The sequence below is a fragment of the Sus scrofa genome, chromosome 1, assembly GCF_054392235.1.
Source record: "Sus scrofa isolate SSC_HxYL_T2T_F1_AM1 chromosome 1, Sscrofa_HxYL_maternal_Yorkshire_Landrace_v2.0, whole genome shotgun sequence".
Lineage (NCBI taxonomy): Eukaryota > Metazoa > Chordata > Mammalia > Artiodactyla > Suidae > Sus > Sus scrofa.
In genome coordinates this window covers 86,880,788-86,893,397 of record NC_139383.1, presented here as the reverse complement: position 1 = coordinate 86,893,397, position 12,610 = coordinate 86,880,788, and the positions used below count along the sequence as shown (strand labels likewise).

General features: G+C 41.4%; 1 protein-coding gene across 7 annotated transcripts in view; it reads right to left on the bottom strand.

Annotated features, from left to right (window-relative positions):
* LCA5 (lebercilin LCA5) overlaps positions 1-12,610 on the bottom strand; it is a 132,174-nt gene that overhangs the window by 35,441 nt on the left and 84,123 nt on the right. For 5 of the 7 annotated variants that reach the window (XM_003121398.7, XM_084964393.1, XM_021092140.2 and 2 more), the window contains exon 8: positions 8,720-11,522. The exons of the other annotated variants lie outside the window; for them this stretch is intronic. In XM_003121398.7, the coding sequence (XP_003121446.3) occupies positions 10,660-11,522 (863 nt within the window). In that variant the 3' untranslated portion in view covers positions 8,720-10,659. Of the gene's footprint in view, positions 1-8,719; positions 11,523-12,610 lie in introns of those variants that run through there. 7 annotated transcript variants of the gene reach the window in all.

Here is a 12,610-nt window from a genome sequence, read left to right as displayed (position 1 = left end):
ATGAACTTCTGAATTCTTCGACAATTTATAGATCTCCATTTTGTTAATGTCATTTGTTAGAACCTTATTGGTTTCCTTGAGTGGTGTCAGATTACTTGATTGTGTGTGTGTGTGTGTGTGTGTGTGTGATCCCTGATTCCTTGCATTGGTTATCCGTGCATTTGAGTAAGTGGTATCCACTTCCTGACTTTGACTTTGCAGGTTCGCTTTGGTATCACCACTTCTTCACCAGTCAGCTCAATTTGGGTTTCTGGATGTTTCTGCTGGTCACGTCCCTGGGCAGCAGGGCCTGCTTTTAGGGTCTGTTTTTGGCCGAGGCAGCTATTTGAGTTCTGAGGCCGGGACTGGTGGGGTGTGCCGCTGGCTGGAAGCAGCCGGATAGGACTGCTGACTTGGTCCTCTGCCCAAGTGAGCCTATAGGATGGCCTTGCTATTGCCTGGAGTCTCTGGTCAAAATTCCTAGAGAGTCTGGACCAGGTAGTGTCCTCAGCAGTAGGTGGGGCTAGGAATCAGCTTCCCATCCCTGGTGGGGTCACAGGACTGGACACAGGGCCTGGGTGGCTCATTGTTTGGGGACCCACCTCAGGCAAGCGTGTGGGCTGAATATCCTGGTCAGGAGAGGCCACGGGTTTGGCCCCGCAGACGGGGAAAGCCACGGCTGGGCTCTCTGTTCAAGTGCCACTGTCAGCAGGGCTGTTGGCTGGGCTCTCAGCTCCCCATGTGCCCTGTTACAGTCCCTGGTCAGTGGGCTGAAGGCTATCTTCAGCTGGAAGTGGGGCTAGGATACTTAGTTTCCCTTCTCAGACTCATCAACTGAGTATCTCCAAGGCCATGAGTGCTCTGGACTCAAGCCTGCCTGTGCCCCAGTTCTCAGTGGCTGGACAGTGCTACCGACAGCTCTGGGGGCCACCAGTTCTGCCCACTCTCCCGCCCTCCCGCCAGGTCAGGAGTTGCTGGGTTGTGCAGCTTCCAGGTGTTCTTGTCAGCCCTTCCTGTCAGATGGGTCTAGGGCCCACACTCCATGGGTGGGGGGGCTCTGACCCAGACTTCTTCCTGGGTGGGACTGGGAGAGCCCACTTCAGGCAACTGCCCCATTTTCCTGCAGGGGCTTTCTGGTTGGGAGGGGCTGAGAGCCCCTGTGACCTGCAGCCGGCGGGGCTGTGACTCAGCTCTGCCACTGAAATGGGCAGGAGCAGGCTCCTGGGCTGGCAGATCTCTTCCTTTGAAGACCTGAATTAGGTAGGCTTGCAGGTCACCGAGTTTCCTCGCCAGACTGTGCCGCCAAATGGGGCTGCAGGTGAGCAGAGATGCTGGTTGGGTTTCCTGCTGGAGCTCTGCAGGTGGACACTCAGTCTGCCCAGCTCTGAATGCTGCTTGCTGGAAGACCCCGCCCCTACTTCCTCCATCGCCATCAGATGCCCAGTGGTTGAGCCCGCAGGTGCTCCTGTGATCCCCGGGAAGTGACCCACAACTGCTGGTGGTGCTGGATGTCATTGCTGGGCCCTCTTTTGCCACAGGAGGAGCCGTGGGAGTGGTGCCGGGCTGGCCTTGGGAAAGGGCCTTGCAGTCAGTGTGCCGCTGTTCCCCTCACCCTTCACTGCAGTCTCTCTGGGTGTGTGTGGGGCGGGAGGTGTCTCAGCCTAACTCCTGTGTCCTGATAGTCTCTCAGTGGTGTCTGTACATGCATAGTTGTCTGTTGTTCTTCTTGGGAAGAGGAGCCAAGTCAGGAAGGACCGTCTTTGTGATGTCATTCTCTCATTACTTCTTATTTGCAATTCCTGTATGTTTTAATCCATTCTCCACATTAGTATAGAACTGTCATCTTAAAATTCTCTTGACTTCTAGTAAATTGCAATTTACATAAGAGAAGGTCCACAAACCCTTGTTCAATGAATGAATAAATGAACACCTGGATGATGGGCAGTGAGTAGATTTATCAAAATAATTTGCAGCCATAAAGCAATTGTTAGAAGAAATGTCAATCAGTTAAAGCCACTGGCTAGAACTTAACCTCTGAAACAACTGTCCACGTTACATCAAACTATTGCAGATGAAGTTGTTTTTCTTTGTAAGTTTCTTGATTTTGTTTTGTTAAATCAACCAGAGATGATGGCACGTTTATGAACTTGAAAAAACTGACAAATAATAATCATAATAACCACAATAGGGTTTCTGAAGCACTATAGGCACCATCAAGCTGTATTTCCTAGTGGTAATTTAAAATTCAGAATTCTTTCAGTTCTAAATCCATACAAGTTGTATAACACAGAGAAATACTCTCCCTAAAAAAAGTGAGTAATTCTCAACCACTAAATTGTTATTCAAAGCACATTCTTTGTAAGTGGATCTAAATGCATTTCTGTAAAGCTGAAAGCATCCAGAGATATGTAGTGCTCATCTTGCTATAAATTTAAATGTAATCCCTGCCTGTATTTTTATGAATTAATAAAAATTTTATTTGGGCATTTGGGGTTTTGCAGTTAAGGCAATTGTACCTTTAAGAGAGTTTCCTAGCAACCTCTCAGCAGCTCAGGAAAGACCCAGCTGACAATATGCACTGATTTAATTATGCTACTGGTCTCCATCAAACTTTGCAGTTAATCAAAAAGATACTTAAAGACAGAAAGAGAAATTAAGCCACAGCTGAAAATGAGAATTACTGCCGCAGGAGCAAAAGGGAAGTTTTTCTATTTTTCCTTTTTTTTTTTTTTTCGGGCGACATCCATGGCATATGGAAGTTCCCAGGCTAGGGGTCGAATCTGAGCCTACACCACAGCCACAGCCATGCACAATCTGAGCCAAAACCTCGACCTAGACCACAGCTCATAGCAACACTGGATCCTTAACCCACTGAGCAAGGCCAGGGATCAAACCTGCGTCCTCATGGATATTAGTCAGATTCATTTCTGCTGAGCCATGATGGGAACTCCTAAAAGGGAAGATTTTCTTAAAAAATAAAAAAAATAAAAAAAAAAAAACTTTCTACTCTAGAACACAGTTATCAATAAGCCAAGTAGCAATGAAATTGGAAAAGCTATGACTGCAGTAGGGTGTCAGAACCAGTATATTAACTACTCTAAGAGATTGCTAGTCCCAGGATCAAAATTACATTGAAATAATCATAGCTTTATAGATAGATTCAAACCTGAAGCCTCACTACATTTTCAATGGATTATCTAAATGTACATTTTCTAGTGGTGAAAAGTTTTCAGGGAACCGAGCCCTGCAGAAATATATCTCTCTTGAGTACACGTTTGGAAATAGCTAATTTCATCACCACTGCCTCCAACTGCCAGTCCCCACACCCCAGAATCACCACCACTGTTTTACAAGTCCAGACATGTTGGTCCCATCTTTATCTGTGTATATATATAGCTATTTATAACAGATTACACGGAAAACAGGTTTGTCCTAGATGAGATGGGTTTTGGGGGGGCTAATGCATAATTCAAGGAAGCCAGAGAAAGACAGATGGAGACCTTGTACAGCAAACAAAATCCAAACTCGTGAGCACATGGCCTACTTTGTCTATAAATAAAAACTTCGCCTGAATGTGTATAGGCATTCTTGTTTATATACATCTGTCTTCACTGATGCTAAGGAATGGACACATGAGAAATCTGAATGCTTAGTTCAAAATCTTCTTTTATTTAACATATTCCCTGTATATAGGTTAATTTCTTTCAGATATATGTGTGTGTGTGTGTGTGTGTGTGTGTGTGTGTATATTATATATATATAGTCCTTTTTAGGGCCACACCAGCAGCATATGGAGGTCTAACTGGAGCTATAGCTGCCGGCCTACACTACAGCCACAGCAAGGCCAGATCCGAGCTGCGTCTATGACCAACACCACAGCTCATGGCAATGCCGGATCCTTAAGCCACTGAGCGAGGCCATGGATTGAATCCACAACCTCATGGTTCCTAGTCGGATTCATTTCTGCTGTGCCACAATGGGAACTCCTCTTTCAGATAATTCAGTATTTCTTAAACCTTGGGCACAGAAATTACTAGTAAATACACACATCTTGAACACTGAAAAAGCTGAGCTTGCAAATTTAAGGAATTTGTTGCTATAATCAAATGCATGTTCACAAAGAACATCAAATTTAAACCGTATTGATTAGTTTTCCTTCAGGGAGTCCTATAAGATGTCTTGAAGGCTTTTCTGGAAGCTTAGGGGTTAAAGGCTATGACAGAGGAATGACATATTAACTACCCAGGGTTTTTTTTGGCCATGCCCATGCAGAAGTTTCATGCTGGGGATCAAACCCAAGCGACAACAGTGCCAACACTGGATCCTTAAACCACTGATCCACCAGGGAACTCCATGAACTAAACAATTTTTTGGTTCTGGTGGTTCCAATAGCATTTTTCTTTCCTGACTAGTTTAAATCTTCTGATATTAACCAGAGAGAGCTGACAGACCATATCTGGTTACAGACATAAAAGAGACAGTGGCTTATTTCTAGTCTAGACAGTGTGCAGTGTGAGGGGGCAAAGGTGGGTCCGTATCCTGCACCTGCACACTGGACCCCCAAGCGTTAGATTTGGATTTCTCAAGTCCTGCGGGAAACCACTTCTGTCTGACCCCCCACCCCCCACCACCACCACCTACGAGTGTTATCTTAGAGCAGTGGCTCTCAAACTTGAGCTGCACTCTGATCCGCTGCAGGGCTTCTTCAAATACAGCCTGCCCCATCCCTGGAGTTTCTGATTCAGGAGGTCTGGGGTGGAGCCCAAGAACTGGCATTTCAAACAAGTTCCTAGGGGACACTGTTGCAGCTCTGGGGGCGTGGGCGGTGAGCACACACATGAGAACTATTGCCTCAAGTAGAAAGCACGATTGTCTATTTAAATGAAGCTGAATCTGGAGTTTCCTTGGTGGCTTAGTGGAAATGAATCTGACTAGTATCCATGAGGATGTGGGTTCGATCCCTGGCCTCACTCAGTGAGTTAAGGATCTGGCATTGCTGTGAGCTGCAGTGTAGGTCGCAGATGCGACTTGGATCCCACGTTGCTGTGGCTGTGGTGTAGGCTGACGGCTGTAGTCCAATTTGACACCTAGCCTGCGACCTCTATATGCCGCAGCTTCGGCCCTAAATAAATAAATGAATAAATGAATGAATGATGCTGAATCTGTTCTTAAAAAGGAAAACCATGGTTACTGTCCAGGAAAGCGCCATTTCCTGCTTTGACCAAAGGTTACTTATTTATTATGAAGTTGGATTTCAGAGTCATGGGCCCCACTGATAATGTTGGAGGTGATAACATTAACTGTTTCCCTGCTTCTGTTCTTTGGTTCTGCTGATTACACTTTACGGAAAATATCTTAGATAAAGAACAGCTTTGGCTGATTACTTCAAGGAACTCCTCTCTAAGTGCTCATGGGAGTAAATACTACAGGTTATTGAAATTAGAAGCTAAATTTAAGATGGGGGGCTAGTTCTTAGAGAAGAAAAAAAGACTTCCATCAGTTGTACCCAGAAGTTTTCAGTATCCATGACTGCCCATGTAGGTTAACTCTTGAGTTCTTTTTTATCAGGATGAAAAAAATCTGAAAGCCACGACGTACTGTTATATATAGATTGTGTGAAAAGTATGTCTAGCCAGGATCAATACCAACTGGGACAGGAATTCTGAAATTTGATATTCAGGTCAGTGAATGAGAGAGGAAAGGCAGCTGCTTTTGGCCGTGTTATTCTGGGCGACCCCAGCTCTGAAGCAGGGAGCCTGCACGCTGAGCGTCAGTGCCCTGACTTCAGACCACAATGTGGGCTCCTGATTTCCATCTATTCCTCCTCCATGGAAACGGCTGGTGAAGCAAAACGATGTGTTTCAAACTGCTTCCCCCACAGTTCTAGAAACAAGCAGCCAAGCACCTTCTCTGCAAGACTAGTCTCTGCGTGGGTCTGTGAAGACAAGAGCCATTTCAAACATGGCTGATTATAGGGCAAAACAACATGTTTAGGTTTTAAAATTCCACATTAACAGACGTCTGTTGTAAAAAAATAAAATAAAATAAAAAAGTTTGGCGTGTTGAGACAGAAATAAAATACGCCTAGGGAACGCTCTCCCTCTGCTGACAGGCCACACTGTTCTTATTCTCATCTCTCAAGAGCACACCATCTCATTAATCCTCATAATAACCTTGTAAGATATGATCTGCCCTATTTCACATCTGAGGAACCTTAAGAAAAGTTCAATTATTTGACCAAAGTTGTAATTAGTAAGTGGCAATCTTCCAACCCCCAGGCCCGTGTTCTTGCTACCCTACCCTGGTTACCCATTTCTAATTTGGGGGTTGTTCTGGATTGAGATAGAATATCTTCATTTCTACAGGGGATTTCACGTATGTAGCATTTAGTATGCGGAGCTGCGGGTCTGAATCTCTAAGCCTTTTCTATGAGCTCTAAAGTGTAGTTTAAATGTCTTGCATACACACCTTACCTACTGCTGACCTGCTCACCTTGAATAGTAAATTGAACTTGACAGCACAACCCTGTGGCGTAGTCTGATCTTATCACAAAAATGGCTTGTCCCTAGGAATAAGGCATGTTAAGTAACCAATGCTCATTTCATTAAGAGCCTCTCCATGTTATTTTTTTTAATTAGTTGGAAAATAGAGGAAATATGGTTATATTCTTATATGTCAAAATGTCTTCATCAGGGGAAAAGGCCTCCCCCATTGCACAGAAACACCGAGCATTCCATGAAGAGGGGTAGGCAGGGTGCCACCGGCCCTATAGGTGAGCACACAACACAAACTACAGGAAAGATTTTCTTGTTTTGAGATGGGTGCCAGCCAAAGGGATGCCAATTCCAATACTGTTAGCAAATGTAGGGTTTATCTGGAAAGGACAGCCAGCAAGGCTAAGAGGTGGACAGAGTAAGCGCTACTATTGTAACCTCTGGAGCAAACCACACTTTCTTGAGCTTCCAGATTCTAGTCAAAATTAATTTCCTTGTTTTGCTTAAGCTAGTCCTCTTTGGGTTTCTGTGACTTAACCACTTAGAGAGTACTAATGTAAAACTCTTCCTAAAGTATTTTATTTCTTTGGATGGCTTGAGACTGTTGGATGCAGTCAGTCTATCACGTGTGTAATCAATCACTTACACATTACAACCTGTTAGTCTCGACTGTAAAATGGGAGCATTAAGTGCCTTCTTTAGAAGATACTTTGTGAGAAGCCAATGAAAACACCAACTGCCACACAGAATTCAACAATACCACTTCATTTCCCCTTTTTCTCCATTATCTTCTCAAGATATCACCCACAGTTTGAGCATCAAATGGTTCTGAGTGTTTTTTCATGTGTCAACTCATTGAAGATCTGCAAACCAGGAGGTGTGAACTATCATTAGCCCCATCTTACACAGGGGAAAAGCAGGGAGGCTTTGTGTATCCTTGGGTACACACATCCTGTTTGTACCCAAGGACGCACTCATTGAGAGAGCAGGGATACAGTCAGTCACGTTATACAATCAAAGTCCTGGGTTTTCTGGATTTCACAGTCTTTTTACTCTGAGGCCAACTCCCACCTCTCCTTATGTCACCAAACTTATCTTTAGAAAACTTTTCCAAAATGTAGCTGTAGATTAGGAAACAAGATCATCAATCATCCTGCATAGTTAGTGCTGAATAAAGGACGATTCTAAGTGCAGACCTCAGGGACAGGATACATTTTAGTACAGATGTTTTATGATGGTTAATTTGGAGGTTTGCTGTATTTTCCTCAAAGTATAGTGTCAATGTGTCTATATATACACACTTATGCTTGATTCTTTTTTCAATTATTCCCTAAAGGAAACTCTTAACAGCTGTGATAACAACAGCTGATGTTTACTGAGTGCTTATAATGCACTAGGCACCTGACAAAGCATTACTCTAAGTAATGAATTTACTCCTCACAGCCACCCTAAGAAGTATTAGGAAAGATCAGTAACAACTAAGGAAGCAAACACCACCCAGGGAGCAGGTAGAAGGTGGAGGAGGGGGGGTGGGCCCGGGTGCAGCCCATCTGCCGTGCTCCACCCACACCACAAGGGCAGGGTCCTACCTCCTGCACTGACATCGTGCCCAGGCACCCCCAGGAAGCACTCAAACAAAGGGTTAATGAATGAATACATGACATGCTCTTTCTGAAAAAGAGTTCCTTCAAATCGTACAAAAGGGGACTTTAATGTTAAAGGGGCGTTTATTGCGTAAAAAGGAAAAAGTTCCAAAGCAGATCCTTTCTTGACAATTTATGGTAACTTCTTTAATCCTAAAAAAAGAAATCCGCATGGTCACTGTAATACCTATTTCCCTTTTCTTTTCACCAGGCAGACTTGCAGGCTCTACTTAATTGACACCCAACCAGGAATACCAGAAATTTACTATGTCTGAATATGAGATGGAAAGGAGGATACGAAAAACAGTGAGTCAGCCATGAAATAAGTTTATGATTCAATCGAATCCTCCTTACCCCAACTTTTTACATTATAAGCAATATATGCCATATTGATAGCTATTAAGGGTAAAAGGATTAATTAAAACGATAATTACCTGATAAGACTAAGCACACTAACCTGATTTAGGGAAAATTCATCTACTTCAACTAAAAATACCGAACCAAAAAAAAAAAAAAAAAAGATGAATAATGACATAAAAACCCTGTAGGTCCTATTTCCACTGTGATGTGACTTAAGGTATCATTCAAATAAAAGAGTCACAGTGTGTTTTACAATTTTATTAGTAAGAGTTCTGAGTACAAATAAATTTCACTTGACATTTAGAAAAAAAGTTATTCACTAAGGTTTGTCACAAAGAAAAGCCTGTTCTGTACATTTTAATCTCCAATTAAAGCTTAATACCATAATGCTTCTAGGTCTACAACTGAATTTTAGGTTTATTTTAATAATTCTGTCTGATTGCAACTGATTATAGAGACTAAAAAACATCAGGTAGAAAACAGCAAGAGACTAATTAAAATGACCTGAATATAAAGCTTTACTTTTTTTAAAAAGCCTTTAAAACCAAAAACCTAAAAATAAGAATACTTTGGGCACAGCATGAACAAAATTAATATCACATAATTTATCAGAAACTGCATTACAATAATATTGTAGTTTATATATAAGAATGATTTACAACATACTAAATGCTTGTTAATATCAGTCATAAAAAAATCTATTTAAAAAATTTAATATAGTTCAGGAGTCGATTCAGCAGCAGATTCAGTTCCCAAAAAGTAAGAGGAACACAATTTCGAAGATGCTAGGTGGCACATCTTTTAATTAAAGACCTAACCACATAAGTATTGTCAAATAATTATGAAATTATATTCAATAAGCACTTATAAGAACTCAAGATAAAACGTTAACTCTAGTTCCCTCATCGGTATGTATGCTTGGCATCAAAAATCTATGAGCAAATACGTGGTAAATTTTTGAAAACAACAGGTCACTTTAGTATAAGTGTCAATCAACATTTATTTACTCTTCCCTTGACACACTACTCCCACTATTCTTCATCTGAGAGTTTTCTCCTTGGTTGGTGGTATATATTACTGCTTCTCAAAGACCAGTCATGCCCAGCATGACTCAAGGTCATCTATTCCTTTGCAGCTGAAGTGAGCTACAAAGAGCAAAGACTAAATGCTTTTCAACAGAACACACTCTTCCCCCTATTCTGCGAGGCAGGAGCCCCATCTTACACAGCACTTTTAACTGAGGGTGATTTAAAATCAGTCCTGAAAGTCCAATATATCACGTTACTGTTGTCTCTTTGGTTTGACAGCAAGTTCACATCTTAAAAGGACATATTAAAATTTCTAAGTTACATTACTCTGGAAACTTGTGTTGAAAAATCTTGCAAAACTGGAATGAAACGTCTTCTATTCTTTGTATTTGGTATGAAATCTCACATCCAGTCACTGAGATACTAAAAATGTAAGGGGTCAAGGAGAGGAATTAGTGATTACACTGTACCCAAGCCTCTGGGAGCCGTGACAGGCAACTGTCCATGCAAATAGACAAATGTCTACTGTGTGTCAGCACAGCTGTGGGTAAGTGATTTAAATTGGGAAGGAGCAGCATCTAAGTGTGGTCACTTCCAGAAGAGTGGTAAATCACAATGCTGTCACCGCTTCCTCCTTAGAAGCAGCTCAGCCTTGCTGTGCACAGAGGGACCCCCCACCCCTAGTCAGAGGGCAGGGCTCCCGGCACCATTCCCTGCCTCTCGGGAGCTATGCCCTGATTGGAGCCTCTCACTCTTACTTTCCATTCCGCAATCATCAGGAAGACTGGATTTAATTCAGTGAGGACAGGACCAAAAATAAACAGGGATAAAGCAGAAAATGAACATGGACGCCAATGGAGTGAAACTCCTCCATCACTAATCTAAGAGGTAAAACCTATTTGTAAATAAAAAGTCAAAACCAAGTAAGATAAATCTTTACTTTTGGTCTCAATCAAAAGAACCTCTTGCATTTTTGGCAAACTAGTTATGTGGTGTGATATGATCTTCTACTTCTTATTTCCACTGTATTCATACATTAAAAATTATTTCTTAACAAGGACTTTTTAATATTAAAATGTCTAAATGTTTAATAAAAAAATACTGTATTAAAATACTTTAATATTTACAATTGGAAAAAACATATATTTTAGTCAGTCATCTCAGTGCTACTTCTTCAATTTCATCTTCTACAGAATCAACTGCTTTTACTGCTGGTTTATGGTTTGCATGTTTTAACCGGTGTCTATTCGAATTAAAACTTCTCCCTTCGCTGAGGAAAAAGCTGTCATCATCATCATCATGTTCCCTACCCCTGCTGCTTTTATCCCCAGGGAGAAAATCTGGAGGGTCCAAATCTCCTTTGGGGGCAGCCAGAGAATTTGGGTCACTGCTTTTAGAGGAAATGCTGCTGAGGCCACTGGTACCAAATAGCTGTTCCATGAGATTCGCTTTTTTCTCTTTTCTTGTGATTAAATCTACACTGTCTTTACTAACTTTCTCTATATTGTTTCTTTGGAAATCCAAAAGGCCACTTTTTTGGCTAAGTGGATTTGACTTCCCTGATGTTTTTGCAAACGAAGGCACATAGCTACCAAATGCAAGTTCATCCGCAGAGGCTGGGCTGCTGATGTCTCCTGGATTCGGACCATCTCCTTTTGCAGCTAAAAGACCAATGTCTTGCAAATGATGCCCATTAGATGTCTCGGAGGATTCAGAGAACATGTATGTTCTGGAGTTTCTCTCTCGGGAGTGCAGTTTTGATTCCAAATGGGGAAGCAATGGCAGAGAAGGATATTTTAGATTCTGAGAATCTTGGAGCTCTCTATTGATTTCATTCAGTTTAGCAAGTAGCATTTCTTTCTTCAGCCTTTCTTCTTCCTCTTCTTCCAGTTTATCCATATTCTGAATTTGGTACATTTCCATTTGATATCTTCCAGTTTCCAACACTGGCTTTTGTTCTCTCTCCAACAAAGCTGTCTTTTCCTTTTGCTTTTTAGCAAGTTCTTCTCTTTCCCACTCTGTTTGAAATCAAATTTTTAAAATTGCATTTTATAGTAGTCAATATTTTTAAATTAAAAACTCTACTCTCATCTTTTACAAAACAATAATCTTTAATTTCTGTATGATCAGTACAGTAAGGGTGGACACCATAAGCTTCATTTTTATACTTGATATTCTGGGTTTCAAAAAATTTATACATATTTAAGATTCACATTTATAGAAAAATTTTGTTCTTCAATTTAGTGGTGAGAAAGAAGGTTCCCTTGCCTCATTTTCACATCTAGTATTTCCTGTACACTGAAGGAAGGTGCTGGGATGGAAGAAGCAAAGACTTTTATCTTTTTTTTTTTTTTTTTTTTTTTTTTAAGGGCCACACCTGTGGCATATGGAAATTCCCAGGCTAGGGGTTGAATTGGAGCTGCAGCTGCCAGCCTACACCACAGCTCATGGAAATGCCAGATCCTTAACCCACTGAGCGAGACCAGGGATCAAACCCGTATCCTCATGGATGTTAGTCGGGTTCATTACCACTGAGCCACGATGGGAACTCCCTCCCCTGAGACTTTTATCTTAAAAAGAAACCGAAGCTCTGTACGTCATAACCTGAGGACGACACATAGGACACAATACCTATGTAGTATTCAGACAGGAGACGCAATAACCTCAATCTAATTAAAACGTCAGATAAACCCCAAATAAGAAAAATCTATTTAAAAATATGAGTCTGTGTTCTTCACAAATGTTAATCTTACAAAATATTTTTAAGACTGAGAAGTTGTTCTAGATTAAAGGAGACTGAAAAGATATTAGAACTAAATGCAATCATGATCCCATCCTAGAGGGAAGATACTACTATAAAGGGCAATATTTTGTCAACCAACAAAAACTATAATGTGGATGGCAGATTAGAGAAATGTGCTATATCAAAGTTAAATTTCCTGAAGCTGAAAACTAGACTGGCATAATCAAAGAGAATGTCCTTATTTGGAGAAATACATATGAAAGTATTTTAGAGTATGGGTATGAGGTATGCAACTTACTCTTAAATGATTCTTTAGTCATTAGTGCCACTTTGCTAAAATTTTCTAAGGATTTCTAAATGAAA